General features: G+C 41.0%; 2 protein-coding genes across 7 annotated transcripts in view; both read right to left on the reverse strand.

Moving 5' to 3' along the window:
* Positions 1 to 1,054: 1,054 nt before the first annotated feature.
* Positions 1,055 to 13,753, reverse strand: LOC133842120 (uncharacterized). Of its 6 annotated transcripts, XM_062275052.1 has the most exons (21): positions 13,614 to 13,753; positions 12,916 to 13,430; positions 12,603 to 12,649; positions 11,531 to 11,668; positions 11,285 to 11,466; positions 11,035 to 11,217; positions 10,337 to 10,477; positions 9,924 to 10,001; positions 9,115 to 9,434; positions 8,745 to 9,057; positions 6,725 to 8,258; positions 6,423 to 6,661; positions 6,031 to 6,215; positions 4,188 to 5,614; positions 3,923 to 4,118; positions 3,729 to 3,863; positions 2,589 to 3,001; positions 1,978 to 2,183; positions 1,730 to 1,893; positions 1,487 to 1,628; positions 1,055 to 1,422 (listed from the first exon to the last, which is right to left on the reverse strand). In XM_062275052.1, exons 2-21 carry the CDS (start codon positions 12,974 to 12,976, stop codon positions 1,371 to 1,373), a joined length of 6,156 nt encoding a protein of 2,051 aa, XP_062131036.1. In that variant the 5' UTR covers positions 12,977 to 13,430; positions 13,614 to 13,753; the 3' UTR covers positions 1,055 to 1,370. The 6 variants fall into 6 exon arrangements, with proteins under 6 accessions (XP_062131036.1, XP_062131056.1, XP_062131045.1 ...); XM_062275072.1 differs by having other exon boundaries at positions 11,531 to 11,654; positions 12,916 to 13,753; XM_062275061.1 differs by having other exon boundaries at positions 6,085 to 6,215; positions 12,916 to 13,753.
* A 3,677-nt stretch (positions 13,754 to 17,430) lies between these two features.
* Positions 17,431 to 21,474, reverse strand: part of LOC133844355 (uncharacterized) — a 28,596-nt gene continuing 24,552 nt past the window's right edge. The window contains 2 exon segments of the mRNA XM_062278304.1: positions 17,431 to 19,020; positions 20,493 to 21,222. Coding sequence (XP_062134288.1) covers positions 18,603 to 19,020; positions 20,493 to 21,222 — 1,148 coding nt within the window. The 3' untranslated portion in view covers positions 17,431 to 18,602.

Consider the following 21,474-nt stretch of genomic DNA (forward strand, 5'->3'; position numbering starts at 1 on the left):
ATTTAGTGTTTTTTATTTCAATTTGTCATTTCCACTGATAACTTACATAACATAAAATGGCTGTCACTGAGTATATACTATACATTCTATATATTGTTTGTGTATATATTTTTGGTTTCGTGTATACATATATATTATAAGTATTATATAAACGAACCAGCACACTCATTGATTTTCGGAAATTTCTATTTAAAATATATCAAATATATCATATACTCATATTTAACAAAAAACTCAAGCTATAAATTGCACACACTGATCCAAAAAAAGATCATATATTGCATATATGACAAAGTAACTACTGGATTGTGAAATATTTTCGTATGTGTATTTGTGTGTATGTTCTATCCATAAAGCATTTTCCATATTATTGTTATGTGTTGTTTTTTTTCTAAATATCAGACAGACGACGATCGACTTATTCAAAAAAACTCAACCTATCAAAAACTAAGCTTAGCTACAATGTGTTTTCATCGTGTTTTACATATAAAAAAGCTATACATACATATATCATTATAATAATAATTGTGTCTAACTAATAAACCTCATTATACCGCACATCTTTTTCTTTTATTTCTTCCAATAAGGACGAAAACCGTTTGCAATCGAACTAAATTTTTAAACCGATTTTGAAACAGCCCATACATAAGTACAATGTATAATAACTAGTTTTATGATTTCTGAAGTTCTATTACTCGTAATATTTTCTAAGATTTAAATCTCCTTTAGTCATTTTTTTGGGGTTGCTTTTGAAATTGGTCATGAGCTTTTTGACATCTATGCGAAAGTTATATCAATCTTTTCTATTTCTTTTGTAAATATTCCCACTGTGATGCTTCTACAGTTTTCACACGTTTTAGAGACAATAATTTGGTCTGATGCTTGGTATTACGACTATATATGTAAATACTATATGCTACATGTAAGTGTTTATGTGTGTGTGTGTATAACAAGACAACCTCACTAAACATAAGTATGTATATAAGCTATAATATATAACAAGAATACACACCAAAAGTTCTATTCATAATTTGTTTTTAAGGGCTATTCAAAATAGTTTTGTTTTTATATATATCATATTTAAACCCGATTCGACTGGCAATCTAAATTCCTTGTCTTAGTTGCTATAAAAAACACTGGACTATTTTCTATTTATCTCCTTCGACTTCTATCTAGAATTCACTATGGTTTGCTGTGGTTGTTGTGGTTTGCTTAAGAGCTAGTTGATAGTACCTAGTACCCGTACTAATGTCCCAATCAGAGAATTTCAGCCGGGAATTCCGGGAATTCAACTAATCCATGAAGTAGCTAAAACTGCGACGCTTGCGTCGGCTACTTAAAGCCGATCTGGAGCGTGTTTTTAACCTTAGTTACCCGGACTTGATCCACCGATCTATGGAGTATTCCAGTGCAGATATCCAACTGAAAGATTTAATATATTATTTACAGGAAAATGCGACATTCAATGATTTATTTTATGTTTTACCGCTTTTTATCCATTTCACTTTCGGTGCAGAAATAATAATGACGCAATTTGGCCTCGGGTGGTATGATCTCAAAAGAGTTCTTCTTGCCGGACGCATTGGCGGACATAGAGGCCACTTTATAGCCATGCAAGCAGGCCATGCCTAGCCAAAATAAATTCATACAACAATAACAAACATTTTAATTAATTAGCCACATGCGTTCGATCTATCATTGTATGTATTGTGTATATCAGGTGACTCACCGAATGCACTTTTGCTATTTGCATCTTGATAAAAATAGAGACAGGCATCCTTAAGTACACAATAGCGTTTCGACCAACCGCACCACCTTGAGCCCAATTTCAGTAAATGACCAAAACAATCCGGCCGCAAAATGCTACCCGGACTTTGGTACAAACAGCGGGCGCTACGAGGGAAAGAGATGTGAGAGATTGTTTTTATTGACTTTATAATTTTTGTCGACCAGTTTCTCCAAAATCCATGCCCCTACCTCTTGTCCAGCCATTGATTGTCCTGATTCGCCGCCTGACGCAACAGGTTCAACCATCTGTTGGCCAACTCCTCGGAATCAGCGGCAACATACATCGGTATACCTTCACCAGAATCCACCTTGAAGGCATGTGGCTTACCGATGTCAAGTGGACACAAGTCCACAGTGTGCTTGGCCATTATCATTGCACCAACCGGCTGCGAGTCCTACAGATATTAAGAGGCATGTAATCAGATATATTGCATTTTCGAACAATATAAAACATGGTCTAACCGAATTAACTGTCTAAAAATAAAGACAATCATATATTTTTATGAAACTTATTTCTTTAACTTAAAGCTTTCACTTCCTTGCCGATATATAGTTATCATGTAGTTGCTTTTCATTTCTCATAAACTAGTTTATGTAATTTTAGCTTTCTAGACATTCATTAAGAATCACTTATGTGCAGCTTTATTATTTATGTACATCTAACTAGTTTTACTTCGTTCAATGATCATCACCCATTCATCACTGATCTAATCGACAATTGACAAGCTAATTGGGTTAGTAGCGAACTAGTTCAGCTAAGCTAATTGAAGAACCAGTTCAATTAGTCAAATGCAACTTACATCCTCTGTTTTATAGTAGTAGAGACAATTATCCGGCCGCAACGAAAACCAGCGACGCACCCATTTCTTGGTATTGGGCGCACCCTTGGCCTGTCCACTCTGACGCCACAGATAACCACTGAAGATGGGTTCACTGGGTGGCTCCAGTTGCTCGTGCATGAGCACACCGATGGTGCGAGCCACCTGTAGCTCGAGTTTCTCGCAGCCATCGTGAGCAATCTTGACCACCTCGGTGTGATGCTTGTCCAGCACTTGAACGCCATTCACCGATATGATAATATCGCCAACCTCTAAGCCAGAGCTCTCCGCTGGCGTCTCGGGTTCGATGGCAGCCACCACAACCGGCTTGGAGCCGTGAATGCGAAATCCGAACTCACCCGAATCGCTCTTAACCACAACCGTTTTGTCGACGCCTGCGTAAGTGTGTGAGAGAGAGAGATTAAATAAGTTGTGAGTGCTCATAAATGAATATGTATAGTGTAGGTATATGAATGACTGGGTGATTATAATGTCAGCATGATTTGTGCGGTTTTATTTCCGGACACATTACCGTGCGTGCCATTGCTGAGCGTGGATATGACGAAACTTTCACGTGCCCACACCAGTAGCATTAACTTTAACACCTCTTCGAGTTTGCGACGCACCGATTCCGGCGCCGAATTTGACGATATTAATTCTACAATTCCAGAGAAATAATTTATATCTTCGCCGAGTATTGGACGTTTTGTTTACCCACCAATCATTTGGCCTCTAGAATTGTGTAAATAATTATTTCAAATCGGACAACTTGCGTCTCTTTTGGCACTTAGCGCACACAGAGTTTTGATTTTAAACTGGGAGATCTCGAGGTGCTGCCCTCCGTCGCGTCGGCACACAACAAAGTACGCACCGCAACTACGACTATTTTCGATAACACACACAAAAAACTATTTTCCCCTCTCACATGCTTGTTTCTATATGTATGATATTTATATTTTGTTTTTTTGTGTGCCAAGTGCCGGTCATGAAAAGCCAAGAGAAGCAGCAGACCGAACGACCGACCGACCCACTATCAAAGCTCTCTCTCTCAGCAATTTTACGCGCACGTTGTGCCAAATATAGCAACTGAAACAGGGTGCTTCCCCTTGGGGTTCCACTTACGGAAGTTGTTGTGCTTCTGCCGATGGTACATTTCGAGGGTGCATCGTCGTTGTACCAACCGATGTAGTATCACCTGGTACTTGGCATGAAAACCCTTCTCCGACTCCGTCGATGCACGGCGTTCTCGTGAACGATCTAGCAAAAATTTTAAGAAATTAATAATAATGCTTTCGGGATTAGTTTTATGAGCTCACCAAAGCACTGATGATCGAGTTGTGTCCACAAATCATCGTCAGTTAGACGCGTATAGCGTCCAGCATCGTAATGACCCTTGTAGATGATGTGCTGACTCTGTTCAGTGTTAATGTCAGGCAACACGCAGGGACTGGAGCCGGCGGGGCGTAGAATGGGCGTGTTGGGCAAACTAGGAGCGCGACCACGTTCCTCGCTCTAAAATGGAATGATCATCGGATGAATAAATGAAAATTTTGAATTTTCACCCTCAGTTCCTTGTCTTACCTTGGCTCGAATGTTCTCCTGCCTGTTTTTATAGTGTCGTCCTCGCTCGCCATGGTAACGCTCCTCGGAACGAAAGCGTTTATCCATCTTCTTATATAGCCGTTGAGTGGTTTTAGTGGTCACCGGGGAATCGGCAAAGTCCGAGGGTGGCTTCACAATGTCCGCCTCTTGTTCGATGTAGGGAATCGACTCTACAGAATCGCCAGCTAGTTCGCTGACTGTATTATTATGTGTCTTGCCCTCCATCTCCTTGCCACAGTGGAGGCAATGACCCTGATCTGCACTTGCGGCGTTGCCATCTGCCTCGCTGTAGAACACAGAGTCCGAGCCGGGAGAAACGGAGCGTAGGGACTCAATTGATTTAGCCTTTAACTGGCCAGCCTCCGAAGCGGATTTAACAGCCGGCACAGAGGCAGCAGCTGCTGGCATTTTAGGCGACAACAAAGCTGTGGGCGTGGCACAGCTGTGGGGTTTTCGTAGCACAGGAGGCGCCACCTGTTCCTGCTGCAACGTGGCAGTTCCTGCCGATGAAGCCGAAGTTGTGGTTGTTGTCGCAGTTGAGGCTGTTGCTGTACCTGTTGCTGCTGTGGTTACTCTTGGGCTCATGGTGCTGGTCATGCTGCCATCCAACAGCAACTCGGTGTCGCCACTGGCGCTGCTCAGACCGTAAATGGTGGGCGTGGCACGCGCTCGTCGTGCAGCCGCTGCGGCCAGCACATCTTCCCGTGAGCTCTTGCGCAACTGTCGTCGTATCTTGGGACGGAATCGCTTCATCTTGCTGGGACTGCCGCCATCGATGCTTAAGCCAGCGCTGTGCTGCTCCGGTGATTGCAGCTTGACGGCACTTGATGTGGGTTTCTTAACGGGACTCGTGAGCGCTCGCATGTTCTCCTTCTCAATATCCAGTTTCATGCTGGTCTTGCGCCGCTTGCGCTCATCCTCCTGCCGCTGACGCCGAGCCTTGCAATTGGGTGCCACACGCTGCTCCTCGTCTTCGTCGTCATGCGGACTCTCATAGTAGCCGGAGGAAGAGTAACGAACCTCGCTGCGCTCATCCTCTGATATGGACTCCGGCTTGGGTTTCTGCTGTGGCGCTGTCTCTGCAGCACTGACCTTCATCTGGCCAGAGGTAGAGCTGCTCACAGTCTGCGGTTGGCACTCGCGGGCAGGAGATTTGATGGCCTGCCCCGAGATCTGACAACTACCCGAGGAAGTGGTACTGCTGATGGAGTGCGAAGGTGATTTCCTTGCCAGCTCGGCCAGCGAGCCCATGGGGGACTTGAGTTGATTCGCTTTGAGTGGGAGTTTCTCCTGTTTCTCCTTCTCATCGTGCTGCAGCAGATCCTCGCGCATGGAGTAAAGTGAACTTGCGCTCTCGAAGGAAGATCCCGCATGCGTCTTCTCCAGCTGCGAACTCTGTGTGGACACTGTGAAATGAATAAATGGAGAAAGTGAGAAAGTTCTTTAGTGGTTGGAACAGTTTGATGGTATCGACTAGACAGCTAAAGCAGAGCGGGCAAGGCGTTCGTCAAGCAACAACAATAAACACTATATGTAGAGAGAGTGAGAGAGAGAGAAGTAGCAAATAGAGAGCAACAGAGAGATTGAGTAGGATGTGTTGATGAGCTAATGGCATAAGGCTAAAGACTAGAGTATCTAGTGATCTAAGCGTGAGGAGACTGAGTATGATTGGTGAACTGGCACACTGACTGACCCACTGCATTGTTGCTTGGTGGGGGATTTGTTTTGTTTTTTTTTTTTGTTTGAGACATAACACGGGACACGCACACAACATTCATGGATGTAACACACAATAGTTGAGATTGAGAGATGGTCCCCAAACCTGGCACTTGTGTGGTCGACGATGAGCTTGTCGTTGTCGGCGGTGTCTTAATACCTGGTGTGCGTTTCGAGTTGTCCGTGCAGGTGGCATACTCATCTGTGTTCGTATTCGTGCTGCACTCCGAAATGTCCGCGCTGCGTGCATAATCTCCGCCGGTAGAAGGTAGGAACGAGGCATCCGAGTGGCTGAGGAAGGAGCGGAAACGTTGATTAAGTGTTTAAGTGGAGGACAGTGCTAACATAGCTCTTTTGTGTTGATTACTTTACAATCTTGAGCTAAGAATATTTTAGTATTGAGTTCTTGATTTAATAAATTATTCTTAAATAAAGATTTTTAACTGTTTCAATATCAAATTCTTTACTCTGTATGTAATGAGAAAACTGTTGACTTACCGCTGCTTGGGCACGCCAGCGACATACATCAATTGCCGAGCATCTGGAACAGAGCCTCTGGCGACCATGCTGCGCTTGGGCAGCGGCGAGTTGATCGCATCCGGCAGCTGATTGCTTGAGGGGGTGACAGCGATGGCGGGCGTGATGACCGGATGCAGTTGAGCGGCAACTGGCTTCGCTGTGGTGGGCGTGGGTGTCCTTATGATCTTGGGCAGTGTTTGTAGACCATAGGTGGGACTCTAAAGATGAGAAAAGATGATCAGATCAGGAGAACTGCAAACAGGTCCTCTCTCCCCACTTACCTGTTCCTCAAAGTCCAGAGCATCTGTGTCCACAGAGCTGCGTTGCTGATGCTGCAACAGTAGATTCTTCCGCTTTGACGACGGAGTCAACAGCAGATTGGAGCTGTAGGAACCATCGGAGATATCGCGTTGCTCCGCCGTCAGCACCGTCACCTGCGATTCGTTCCAAATGCCATCGGAGTGATCGCGTGTATTGTCGTTGGCCAGCGAGTCTGAGGATGGATAAGTTGAGACATTGGCCAGCAGCAGCTCTTCCCGACAAGGACTAGCCGGCGTCGATGGCAACCGCAAGCCTGGCGCTGTTAATGCAGCATAGTCATCGTCCAGGCTCACCGAACGCTTGCGGAACTGCGCTCGCTTGTCCAGCACTTGATCTGGCAGTGGTTCCAACTTGCAGCCACATGGAGTTATATTCTCATAGAGCGGCTCATCATCATCACCCTGCTCCAGCTCCATGACTGGTTCGTGCTGTGACTGTGACTGCGAATGCGATTGCGTTGCCTGCTCATCGTGCTCTTCGTCCTCGTCCTCCTCTTCCTCGTCGTCGTCGTCAGCGTCCTCGTCGTCGTCGCTGGGCTCAAGCTCAACTTTTCTAGCCTCATGCTCGACTGGCAGCGGCTGCTTCAGCTTAGGCAGCGTCAGCGCAGCCGCTTGGGCCAATCTCTGTTGCTGCATCTTGCGCATCGCTATCTCGGCCTTGTGCTGCTTGCGATGCTTCAGCTGTTGCTTGGGACTCGGCTTGGGCGACACATGCGGCTTGAAATCTATAAAGATTTCCTGCTCATCCCGTGGCGACGGCTCGTCCGCAAAGCAACTGACCTTATCGCGTCGCCTGAACGATGTGCGTGGCCCAAACCCATCGATGAGTTTCTCTGTCTGCCCATAGACCGGCATCGATTGACGGCGCAGATCATCGCGTCGAAAGGGAGAATCGTCCAGTGGCAACATGGACGACATACGACGACTTTGAGCAGCCGCTGCCACCGCTTGATCCATGCATACCTCCGAGCTGTAGCTCTCTGTTTCATGGGCTCGTACGTCCTCCTCCTCCTCGTCGTCGTAGTAATCTTCAACGACATCCTCATCATTCTTGCAAAAGTCGCTGGGCGGTGGCAATAGATGTGGCCGCGTAAAATCCAATGGCACACTGTCCGTCATTAGCTCAGCGCACTCGGTGATGTGCTTGCACACATCGTGACTGTGCAGCGCATCCGGACGACGTGGCAAACTGTTGGAGAAGTAATCAGTTTCGGTGCGAGCATGCGAGGTGCAAGCTCGCCTCGGCAAGCTGTTGCTCTCGTAGTCGAAGCTCTCGTTCAACGCCATGGCAGCGGCATTCACATTCACATACTCCACGTTCTGTTCGCCGCGAGTGCGATTCAAGTGCTCCATGCCCAGGCCATAGCTGTGTGCGTCCAGCAGCGGCGGCGGTGGCTTGTAATACATGATGTTGTTTTGTGCATCCGAGAGGGTTTGCAGCGGTGTCACGTCCTGTGACTGCGTGCGATAGATCAGCTCATGCGGATAGCCAGATCTGCAATTTTGAAATTAGTATGAAAATTAAGTATACGTAGTATGCATATTGAGAATTAGTTTGATTGAAATCGAACAAATTTTTAAATTATGTTAAGATGTATGATATTATGATAAACAACTTATTACAATTATTCAACTAAAATATCATTAATATTAAGTATACGCAGACTTTAACATAGTTTAATAAAATTGCTTACAAAATATACGCACACAGGAAAATGGAATTTGTCAAAGCTAATATTAAGTATACGCATACATTAGGAAATTTTTTAAACAGATTTATAATAATAATAAAAATAAAAACATGCCTACATCAAAAAAATAATATGAAAACTAAAATTTCTGGTTCATGAAATATACAAACAAAATATAGAAGCTATTATTTAGATGTCAAACGCAGTAATTTCACAGCTATGTTATGACTATCTATCAATACGAAGCTATTTTTATAAAACCATTTTCTGTGTAAGAAGTCCTAGCTTACCCCTGCGGATAGTGCTGATGCTGCAAGTCCTTGCCGTTGGGTATTTCCGATAAACTCTTCGTTAGCTTCTTGCCATTCTGCAGACCATTGGTTTGTGCCCCTTGCGACATAACCTTGATGCGATGTGGTGCACGAGGACTCAGCGCCAGCATCTGCGAGTTGGAGAGTCCCTCACGACGAGCGGCAACATCTGTTTGAGTGGCTTGTGTCTTCATCGCATTGCGGAACTTCTTCTCCACGATAAGCACCTCGGGACTTGGCGGTGGCAACGTCAATGGCAGCGCTTGCGGTATTATCAGACCCAACATGTTGTCTGCGAATTAAGGAGAGTTGAGTTGAGATGAGTTGAGTAAAGAGGAAATTAGCTCACCTGGCAACTGCTGATGTAGATGGATGGGATGATGCTGACAGGTCTGCAACTGGACAGGAGCTGGCACCCAAGTCTTGGGCAACGTGGAGCTCTGTTGTGGCTGCCCTGCTTGCTGTTGCGCATGCTGTGGATGCTGCTGATGTGGCAGCATTGGTTGCAGTGTCTCGTACATGGAGCCTGTGGTAATGATGGGCTTTTTGCCACCAATGAGACGCTCCTGACTGCGAGCGCTCTTCAAGCGTCCCGATGATCGGAAACCCGCGTTGACAGTGTCGAAGCTGGTGAGCGTGTGGGATCGCGCAAAGCTCACATGCTTGGTTCTGTGGAGGAGAGTGTAGAATGGAAGGAAGTGTGAGTATTAAAAGATGATTGATATATACAATTCCTTGGGTTAAAGAGGACTTAGACTTTATAGATTGTTTTCTGTATTTACATTTATGTTCTAAACAATTTTTACTCTGATGAATTGGTAGTTCATAGGAATATAATTATTTAATAACTGATATAATACCTGATGTGAATTATTGTCTACATTTATTTTAACGTGCACCTCTTTAAGATTTAAGATAAGATTTCTTAACTGTTTTTTGTTTTTAATTAATTTCTTTTAATTCCACCATTTTATATGTTTTTCTTTTAAATTTATTATTTTATAATTTAATTTATCTCTTGTTAACTTATTTGCATGAATATTAATTTGCTACTCTTTTCTCAAATGGGGGAGCCTACAGCTTTTGTCAAATTGTCTAAGCTGACTCTGGATTAATGACTCGTCTGAGTATACTCGAGTATTCATAATTAAAACTCACCTGGGATTGCCAGCCTGATGCTGTTGGTGTTGCTGCTGTGTGGTTGGCATTGTGGCGTAAGTGGGGCAGTGGTAAGAGCTGTGGAACAGACCATAAAACAGAGGCTATTAATAAGGATTCCTGAAAGTGTTTGCTCACTTAATCTGTGGACTAAAACTATAACATTGCTCTCTGTGGTTCGAGACACGTGCAGACACATAGCATAAAATATGCATATATATATAGTATATGTATATATTTAATAATTTGATTAGCGCACTCTTAATTAATAATTCATTTTAAGATTAATTTAGATTATCGGATTTAATTTCAAGTTTTTAAATTTCAACTTCCAGATTAATTTTAGGTTTAAGTTTAATGTTAAAAGTTAAACGTTTACGGTTTTAGTTTTGTTTTAATATCACTTTACATACCAAACATTTACATTAGCGATTTGATTGGTGTGTGATGTTGGTGGTGTAGGATGTGGTGGTGGAGCGCGAAGCTCGACATAATAATTCCGTAGCAATATATCCTGGTAAAAGGATTCAAGTGGTGCTGTACAACAAGTTGCCCTTTTTTTACACATTTCATATCACATTTCATTATGTTCATTATTATTTGTGATTATTCATTTTTGGTTGCAATTTCGTAATTTCAGTTTTTGGTTTTAGGTTTAATTTTTAGTTGTTTTACAGAGAGAGAAAGACGGGGGGAAGGTGAATGAATAACGAAAAGTATAGGAAAATATTTTTACAGCATTCTTTGACTTTTTTGGATTGGAATTTAGAATTACGTGGTAGATTGTATTTTTATTGCAGTGTATTTTACAGAGAAGCGAAAGCGTTTAGGCACAATAAAATTGCAATTGTTGTTGTTCGAGTGGCAAGCATAGCAAGCAGTTAAAGTACGAAATGTGTAGAGTTCGATAGAGATAGAGTGAGAGAAAGAGCGAGCGACAGAGACAGATACAGTGACAGAGAGACTACGGATAGTGCGATAGTCAAAGTTAAGCATGATCTCTAGCGACAGTTTAGCATAGCACATAGTCTTGCATATTGTACAATTTGATGGGATTTGTTTACGGGATTGTGTGGAAAGCAGAAAAGTAGAATTTGTATTTGACTCCTACCTCGATTCCAGTTGATAATCGTTGCTGGCGTTGTTGTTCACCTGCGCCTGCTGGCCAATCCAGGTGTAACGACCACCCAAATCCGGTTCCGTCGACTTGGAGCCGGTGCTTAGGATCGATGCCGGTTGACGGCGAAAATAGGAACTATCCAATTCGTGTGTGTCCGTATAGTTATTCTGATAGCTGAAGAAAGCGATGACAATGTGTGTAAGTTTCAAAAGAGAACTTGGTAACAAATTAAACCTCTCACCGTGGATACTTTTCGAAGGGCGCATAGGCAGCCAAGTTCTCATCGGAGGGCACTCGACGTCCCACACAACCGCCTAGAAAGCTGCTCCCTTGTGTTTGTCCTCGCCGAGAGAGGCAGCCAAAGAATCGTTCGCGACGTGGACGTTGCTCAATGCTATGCAACTGGCGATCGGTAAGGCAGTACTGTGCAAAAAAAAAAATATACAATTCAGAAATTGAGTAATGAAATTTGTAACAATTCTCTCACCTGTTCCCTTATATCGCCGCGTGAGTAGACTGAGGTGCGAGGCTGCAGTTCGGTGGAGAGCGTATGACGCAGGCGACGACGACCCGTGTGCTCATCCTCAGAGTCGTAGCTGCGATCCATGTGGCTGGAATGGGTGGCCTGATAAGGATTACAAAACGTTTGAAATCAAAGCCACCAAAAATCAAATTAAAAACTTGAAGCGCAAAACAAACATGAAACATTTGTGTGGATATTTTTAGCAAATTTTGTGCAACAACTTTTAATTTAATATGTTTTGCGGGGCGTATGCGTAACTTTTTAAAAGGCCTCTGGGGCTCAAAGAAATTTAACAAATTATATGCAAATTAAGCGTATTAAATGTATATATATTAAATATGACAAGTTTATAAAGGAAATGATGTATCTAATTGAAAGTAAATAAAATAAACACAAGTGTGTGCAAATTAAATGCAAATTAAATCTAATAAAAGTAAATATGCCAAAATTAAAAAAAATTAAGCCGAGTACAAATTAAATAAACAAGTGATTTAGAATGGAAGTTAATACAATTGAAATCAAATATAGTAATCGAAAGTAAGACAATCAAAAATATATGTATTTAATAAATTAAATTAAAAAAACCAACATCGAGTATATAAATAAAATGAAAAGAATGTTAAATATAAAATGAGTAGGTATACAAATAAATTATATTAGTTTGTATAAATTTAGTAAGTTCATATAAATTGAATAAAGACGAAGAATTAAATATATATATAATATAAAAACATAAAAATAAATTAAAACATGTCGTAAGCCAGATAGAAACAAGCAAAATTATAGCAATAGTAATACAAAAAACTTTTATTTTTAATACTCCAAAAGTATAACTCCATTAATAGTTAATTAGTAACGAAAAATGAAAATAAATGTGCACACAGTGCGTATGAAAATGAAGTGTAATGCTTTCGGATTGCGTAATTAGTCATGGTGAGTGCAGCTATTTATTTTAGTTAGTCAATGCGCTAGTTAATTTCGTCCATTAATCTGGCATAATGTCAGGAGGCTGAAGTGAAATTGCTTTTAGGCCAACCTTCGAGGAGACTCCGATGTTGCCCAATGAGACAGCATGATGTAGACCTGCAAATGAATTGTTTAGTTTGTTTTGTAGTTGTCTCGTTTGGCTTGTTCTCTTAGTTGTAGACAAATGATTCAGAACACACACACACAATTACTGTACTTTGCATGTGTTATGCTAAGTGTGTGTGTGCTGTTTAGCTGTCTTTGAACTGTCATGTTTGTGACAGGGCCACACACAGTTCGCACAGTTCTCAGTGTGTTCTAGGAATTCTCTGTTCTGCTCTGTTCTCAGTTCACCGTCAGTTCAGTGACTCTCAAGGACTTACCAGAGCCTGTGTTGGAGCCTGTTGTTGTTGCTGTTGCTGTGCCACGCAAGGCGATATCCATGTTGTCCCAAAAATAAACACACACACTGCCAAACACGCACACACACACGCGCCACACACACCTTTGCTCGAATTGTGCTTTCTGCTGACGCTATATATAAACTTCGTTGTCGTTGCTGTTGTTGTTGTTGTTGCTGATGTTGTTGCTGCTGTCAATTGTTTGAATTTCACTTTGTGTTTGCTTCGAGCTGCCTTTGCTGCTGCTGCTGCTGAAGCTGCATCATCATCATCAGTGTAGTCATCATTATTGTGCTTATCCCTTCAATATGTATAATTAAAACTTAATTTCTACAAGTTGCCTTTCGTTGTTCTTGTGCATTCGCTTTGTGCCTTTCCACTTTCCTCTCCTCCGCTTCTCCTCTTCTCCCTCGGTGCCCTTGCTTTACTTAACTTGAGTTGCGTTTGGTATACCAATCTCTGGACTTATGCAAGGCACCCAGCAATCGATATTCGCACTGCCCAAAAAAAAAAATGAAAGGAAAAAAACAGCGAAATGAAAACGCACTGTATAAAATTGTAAAGTCGACGACGTTGCTCAAATGTTTCGTTTTTTATCCATGCCAGTTTGGCAGTTGGTTAATGTGTTTATAATTGTATTTCGAATTTAAGCAAAGTTTTGTGTGCTGGCTGAAAATTACTTTATAGCCTGCCTCTCCAGCCTGTGTGAGTGTGTGTGTGTGTGTGCGTTGCTGCTGCGTGTCTCCGATTTTATTTTTTTTTTTGCTTTTGGTCAGCTTTTTCTCTACGATTTCGCGAACACGCTCCGTGCGCCGTGGCGTTGATGCTGGAACTGAGGCTGTGTAACGGCAGCTGCTGCTAATGCTGATGCTGCTGCCTTTGCAACATGCGGTCACATAGCGACGGATCCATTCCATATGATACAAAACCGTTGCCAGGATGCTGTAGCGACAGAGAGAGAGAGAGAAAGAGAGCAAACCAGAGAGCGAGAGTGCGCAATGCGTGACGCGCTCCTGGAAGCAAAAGGCAAACATAAAACAGATGTTTTGTGTGACCAGCCAAAAGCGCAACAATGAACTGTGAAAGACGCCTGGAAGCAGGCAACAGAGCGCGAGCGTTTGCCTGTGCGTTTGCGCATGTTAAGCGTACAATTACATCTCTGCTCTGCTGCCGGCACAGCACAGCACAGCAGCTGCTCTTCTTCCTCCTCTCAGGCACACTCACTTCGCTTGGCTGCTACTGTGTCAACAAAGCGAACCCACACAACGAGCGACACCGTTGGCCAGGACAACACGACACGAGCCTGCAGGGCAGCGACTGATGAGTTGGTCTCCCTCTCCCTCTCCCTTTCACACCGCACCGCACCGCAGTGTTCAGCCAAATTTAACGACAATGCGGCGCGAAGTTGACTTTGCCATGCGGCTGTTTTCACGCGGCCTCTGTTACGGGGCTGGCTGACTTTAGGAGCAACCCCCGAAACAGCAACACTTCATTTCAAGGCACCATCAACGCGCGTCTTATGCTCTTTCCCTTAGGCTTAATTCCACGTTTAGTTATCGTATTAAAAATATAATTAAAGGCAGCATTTTTTTTTGTTTTTGGTATTTCATTGCATACTTTTGGGCAGTAGCTTAAAATCAGCAACAGTTTTGTAGAAAAGTATTTGCTGCCCAATAACACAATTATAAGTATTTAAATGCAATTATAAAAGGCTAATTTTATGCTTATTAAACATTTTTAATTAATTTTGCTCATTATCACAATGTCAATCAAATTTAATTGAATTTTAATAGAAGTTAAAAAAATAGTTAAAATTTTAATTAAAAGTAATTTTAATTACAAACGATTTATTTATCTAGGTTTTTAATTTGCTCTAATATGATTGAATTTATAATAATGTCATATGTGGAGCAAATCATTTTATGAATTTTGTTAAAGGAAAACAAAAAAAAGAACATCATTCTATAAAATAGAATATTATTTTCCATAATAAATTATTGCACTAAATCGAGAATATCTTAATGAGATCGAACAATTTCTAAGATGAAAGAAACAATTTCGAATACAATTTAGAATGAGATTACCTTTTAGTTTAAAAATGTGTCTGATACATTTGCAGCAAAACTTAATTGAAAACAACATCTAATGAGTTCGCTAAATTTATGAGTTAGTGAAATTATGCGAAATGAAATTCTCAAACATTTTTGCGATGCTTTAAATGCTGTTGAAAACCTGACATATGTTGCATATCAAATTAAGCGAACTTTGCAAACTTTTGTTTGTGGGAGCAAGGTTCAAGGATCTTAACAGATGTCACAATTCATGACTTGTTGCGAGGACTCGCGATGGCTTAACTTTCTAACACAATATATACACAACAATCGTAGTTATTGTTGGATCTGTTTGTTCAGTTGCCGCATACATACAAACAGCAATCACACCAATACACACACACACCCAGACCTACACATATAGTAGTGGCACATACATATAAATTGGGTATATAAATAGTCGTTGGCTGTGTTTAGTACGGTCGTAAGACATTTATATAGACTTTGGCAGGCAGCACAAATTGTCTTATGCATTTTAGGCTGGCTTTAGGGCTTCCCGCTTCTCGCTGTGTCTGTGTTTGTGTTAGTGTGACTGTGTGTATGTGTGTTTGCTGCTTACATGGCAAATATTCGAAGCTTAACTGTGCTTTGTGCTCGAGTCAATATCAGGCAAATATTAAGCATACGCACAGTAGTGCGCCAGCATAATGCATGAAAAATTGAGCATGTCATTGACGCCGTTCTGTTGTTGCTTCTTCCATCCCAGCAGACTGCTGCTCCAGTTGTTATCGTTGTTGTCGTAGTTTGCTGCTTGCTGCTCTTTGTTCAACTGTTTGCAGTCTAGGCACGTCTCATAATGGCGCCTCGGGTGCTATGTACTCTGGTACATATTATAAAACGTGGCTTCATTCTGACATCGCATCAGAAGCTCAGCAAAGTTTTTAATTCGCACCGGTATTAGAAGGGGCTTCTGTGCGAGCGTGTGTGTGTGTGTGTGTGTGTGTGTGTGTGTGTGTGTGTGTGTGTCTGTGTGAGTTTTGGTGACACAAATTGACGCTTTATGTTAATGCCATTAATTAATAAATGAAATATGACATCGTTGGTCTCAAATGTTGAACTTTTCGGCCAAGAGTTTATTAATTTTTAGCACGTAATAAATGAAAGTTTATTGCGGTCCATTGAAATCTCCCCCCCCACCCATCATCCAAATCCTTTCATCCATGCTGTGGGTAATGCTGTGGTTAACCCTAAGTCTATTTCTGTCTATGCGTGCGTGTGTGTGGGTAGGAAAAGGTTTTCAATTACAATTTGCATTGTCGTTTATTTGCATGTTGCGTTTTATTAACATTTATCACTAAACTACTAATGATAAGGAGTTACAAAGTTCATATTAAAGTATTTTCGAATTTATGAGTTACAAATTTTGTATTTTGTATTTTGCTTTTACTACTTTTCAATTTTCCATATCTAAGAGATGTTCATCTCATTGCAAAATTCATTTAGCTACAATTGTATCTTAAGTTAAATAGTTTGCGACAAATTGAAATAGTATTTTTCGTAATTAAACATTTTTTTTTGCTTTGTTTAGATTAGGGCATTTAGATATGCATGATTTGTGGTTGTGTTTGAGTGAGAAGAGTGTGAGTGTGTGTGTGAGTGTGTTCATGTGTGTAAGCTTAATACAATTTATGCCTAATTTATGCAAAACTTTTCAGCGAACACGCCACACAATGAAAATAGTTGCAGTTATTGAAATTGTTTACAGATTTTGTTAGACAGTTTTGTACGTGTTTGTTTCTCAAACGCAGAAAGAATTTATGGCTAATTAGATTTTATGAGCCGAACTGAACGCAACGCAACGCAACTGAGCTGAGCTGAGTTTGTTCTCGAGTGTCGAGTTTATTTTATGTTTATGATTTTGTTGATGTTCATGTTTATGAGCTTCACATAGTTAATTTTGCATTTTTATTGCAGATTATGGCAGTTAGTTGCTCAAGGCAATCGCATTCCTTATCTCGTTATTTCTTATGCCTCCCTCAGATAACTGAATCCTTGCAGAGAGTTTGTGCTCGATAAATAAATAATGTGTTTTGAATAATTTTATTGTGTTTCTAGCACCTCGACAATGCCAAATAATTGACCCCATACTAACATACATTATCGAATGAAATAAATAGTCATTAAATTGCAATTTGCCTGATAATTGAATCTCTTCTCTGCTCTGCAAGGATAATTGCGTATCGACCTTGCCGATCCTAAGTCTAGAATTTTATAAAATGGCTTAATTTTCGTTTTATTGAGTTTCCATTATTCATTAATTTAATGAATTTATTACTTAATAATTTATTTAAATATAATTGAAATTTATACTTTGTTGATTTTCGGTTGAATTTGCAATTCAACAAGTTTTTTTATTTCAATTCTTATACCGTATCGCATAGGTTGATTTTGCACATATGTCCCACGTAATTATTATTTTTGAGTTTTCCAACCAATTTATTATTATTAATATTACTTATTTATGCACATTGTGCAATTGCGGTTGATTCATTGTTTCATGGCCAAATGGTTTGTAAATACGATCCAGAAAATTGTTGTGTTTTTTTTTTTATTGTTATTTTGCTATTGCTGCCAAATATAGTTTAAAATACGCATTCAATATATTCGATTATAATTACAGAAATGTTTTTTTTTTGAATTTGTTTTTTCTCTTTGTGTTTGTATTAAAATAAGGCTCAATCCCACAACGAATGGTATATTGGCAAAAAGTGTTGTTCCTATTACATCGAATTCGGTTGCGTATAAGTAATACGCATATTTTTCATTTAAAAATAAAGTATACGCACACAGTGCAAAACTGTGCCGACGGCCTCGATCTGAGTGCAAGTCGAATCAAATCGAGTCGAATCGAGTCGAGTCGAGTCGAGTATATATCGTATTGGTATCGGTGGATAAATTGTTTGTGTACGTTGTTAAAATGGACCATTTAATATATGTATGTGTGTATGTTTTCCCCTCCCCTTCGGGCTTTCATTCTTTGCTATAGTACATAAAGTATACGACGTGTATGCTGCCCCATTCTTTGATTCTTTGTTTTTGTTTACTCATACGCATAATATTTGCGTTTTATTGTTGCGCTTTTGCCTTTTGGGTTATATGAAAATGTTGCCAAGTTAATTGCAATACATTTTTGTGGGTGTGTTTGTGTCGAGACAATGATAAAGCTTTTCGTTTGCCCTTCGCCAACTGCTTTGTGTATGCATGTGTGTTTGTGTGTGTGATTTACGGTTTAAGTTTTTGGTTATTTATGTGTAGAAATTGTTAAAAGGTTTTATAGTTAAAAATTCATCGAGTTGCGTTTTTGTGTGTGTGTTTTTTTCTTCTTTTTTTTTGTGGGATTTTCAGTTACAAGATTCGCCATTCCACTTTCATTCTTCGAACTTCGGACTTCGTGCTACTAACTACGACAAAAGACTAGAAAAGATGTGTGTTCGTTTTTTTTCATTTTTTTCTTTGTGACAATTTGAATTCGATTCACGTAACTTTGCACGACGATGACGACGACTACTACAAAATATGCTACTCTACCGAGGGTTTGTCTAACCCTCGCTCTTTGCTCTACACGGAGGTGGTGATTTGCTCGACAAAGTGAACGGGTCGGCACAGCGATTGCGAGCGTTTTAGTCGGCACTGTGGATTGCGACTCGTTGCCGAACAACCGCTGTTAGTTGCTCCCGCTGCTCCTGCTCCCGTTGCTCCTGTGCCAGCTGCTGCTGCTCCTCCTGTTTGACGACTCTGTCGATGTGGCGTGCGCTGCAATGATGCGTAGGCGTGTGGCACGTAGATAAACTCGCGCGAGGGCGCTGCGGTTGGCACGCCTGCCCCATGACGGCAGTTACACTGCTGCGACATGGTCGACAAACCCTCCGGCACACTCCGGCTACGCGCCGAACTTCCAGCTCCAACTCCGACTCCTCCATAGGTGGTAGATGGGGGACTGCTGCAAGTACAGATGAGTTGCTGCCTGTCCTGAGATCTGCAAATAAACACGTGCAACACGAGGAGTGAAGTGAGGTGAATGCTCGTAAATAGCGTGTGTAAAGTGCAAGTGCAAGTGCAGCGATTGTTATTGACGTTGACAGGAAGCCGAACAACTCTCAATTGGATTTGTAGGGCTTCACATTTCGATAATTGTACGTCATGTTTCGAGAGCAATCATCTCATCATCTGATGTGAAAACTTAATCATACCAGAAGACATCAACATCGTTGTGTTCAACGTGCAAAGTGCAAGCAATGTCGACAACAACCATTATTGAACGTTATAAGCAATCCAATTGCTGGCTTTTTGTTTTCCTACAATATATTTCGCTGCACTAGTTTTCAACGAACAATAGTCGATAATTTGTCGAGGGGGAAATTAACAATTAAATATTCTCCACGAATGCGATTTATTGTTATTTGCAACCGCAATGGCAGCCGCTGTCGCCTAAAGTTCTAAACGAATTTTTAGAATACAATATGCGAGGGAAATATATAATATATTTGAAAAGTATTTGCATTCAGTTTGCCAACCCGCTGTGTGAATAAGCAATGCATAGAGAAAAAACTAAAACTACAATAAATGCTTGATACGGGCTGTGAACTTATTGCCAAAAAAATTCCACAAAAGTTATTAAATGAACAAATGTGTTCAGTCTTTAATTAATTACCAATAAATAAAAAAATATTCTATGACATAAAATCACACTGGACGAAAAATTGATTGAAATTTAATTGTCTACCATTTTAGTATGAACAAATTTGAAAAGTTTAAAGTGAAGTTTGAAGTGCAAAGAAAAAATCTTGACTTTCAATAATATTACTTTAAGTTACCATACAAATATACAGAAAGGTAAAGCTATGATTAAATGGAATTCCTGATAAAATGTAAAAAAGGTAATTCCTCGGATCAAAGTTCAAAACCAAAATTCTCTTCACCAAAAAATGTAAATTATGAATTATTAGTTACACAAAAAGTTTTATATTAATTTCGAAAAATGTTAGTTTGGAACTTGTGGTTAGTAAAAGTATATTTAATATTTAAAGTATATTTTTTTTTAAATTCACAACAAAAGGAAAAAAAAAACAATTAAATTATAAATGAAATGTTGCAAGCAAATTTTGCCCTTGATTCTAAAATATGCGCCCAAATTAATGTCAATATTTATGAAATCAGCAGCAACGTTAGTTTTAATTAGCATCTGCCTAGCATACAAAAACTAACACGACTAATTCACGAAAATATAAATATGGGAATTGACAATGTGCAGAAGGAAAACAAAGCAAATGTTGCAGGTATTTTGCATGTGCAACAATGTGTGCAGCACTCTGCTTGGCAAACTTGAATTCCCTATGGGAAATGTGGCAAGTTGAAGCAAGAAAATAGTTTTTAAAGGGGAAGTTGAAGTTCCCCTAGACAATTCACAGTGCTTCTCTTAGTTTTGCAAAGGGAGCGGACATAACTTACTTGGGCGACTTGCGGCACCCGAGCTCATAGGTGCTGTGCCAACTGCAGTACATCTGGCCATCGCAGCAGTTGTGCTGCTGGATGAACGAGAGACTCCGCTGCAGTCGTTTGCCCATCTTGGCCCCAATGCTGCCCTGACCCAGTTGGTAGGGGGAGCGTGTCTGTTGCATGTCCAGATTGTGGCAGGTGAGCTGCTGTGGATGATGTTGCGGCGTCATATGATGATGTTGTTGCTGCTGCTGCAGATGTTGATGCAGCCCCTGATGGCCATGCGATTGCTGTGGCGGTGGCGGCGGTGGCAACTGTTGCTGCTGATGGTGCATATGACGTTGGCAATAGTTGGAACTGCTGCTGTTGTTGGCCTGCAGATAGGGCTCCATTTGATTGAGACTCATGCAGCTGCGACTGAGCAGATCGGGTGCCGGATACTCGCCATAGCCACCATAGTCCATCGGCAGCTGTGGACGATGATGTCGCGCCGATGAGTGACGCATCAACATGGGCGTGGGCAGATGTCCATTGAGATGACCGCGTTGCTGCTGCTGTTGTTGCTGCTGCTGCTGTTGCTCCTGTGGCTCGGTAATGAAGAAGATAATGATGCCGGAGATGGCAGCGGCAGCTGAGCAAATATAGTACCCAGCACGTCCGTATTTGAGGGAGTAATCGTTGAGGAACGAGGTGAGGGGAACGCTAATTAATACGGGCACCGATTCCACGCCACGTATAAAGCCTGTCGCGAGAGAGTAGAAAAGTTGTGTGTGATGGTTAAATTATTAAAATAAAAGACACTAAAAGAGTAAATAAAGTAAGCGACAAAGTAAAAAAAATTATTCATTTTGTGTGGTTGAAAAAAACCGAATCAAAGTAAACGACTGAAATCCTTGTTAAGTACCAAATATATTTAGTTAACAGTTATATTTTTTTGAAAGTTGTCTATATAAGTTCAGTAAAGTCTTTTTCAGTATTCAGTAGAGTCTTTTTC

Source organism: Drosophila sulfurigaster, chromosome 2L (genome assembly GCF_023558435.1).
Source record: "Drosophila sulfurigaster albostrigata strain 15112-1811.04 chromosome 2L, ASM2355843v2, whole genome shotgun sequence".
Lineage (NCBI taxonomy): Eukaryota > Metazoa > Arthropoda > Insecta > Diptera > Drosophilidae > Drosophila > Drosophila sulfurigaster.

Coding starts and splice junctions, on each gene's coding strand:
- LOC133842120 (XM_062275052.1), bottom strand. CDS start 12,976: ATGGATATCGCCTTGCGTGGCACAGCAACAGCAACAACAACAGGCTCC. Junction 11,669..12,602: donor ACATCGGAGTCTCCTCGAAG/GTTGGCCTAAAA, acceptor AATCCTTATCAG/GCCACCCATTCCAGCCACAT. Junction 6,216..6,422: donor GCTGGCGTGCCCAAGCAGCG/GTAAGTCAACAG, acceptor CTCCTTCCTCAG/CCACTCGGATGCCTCGTTCC.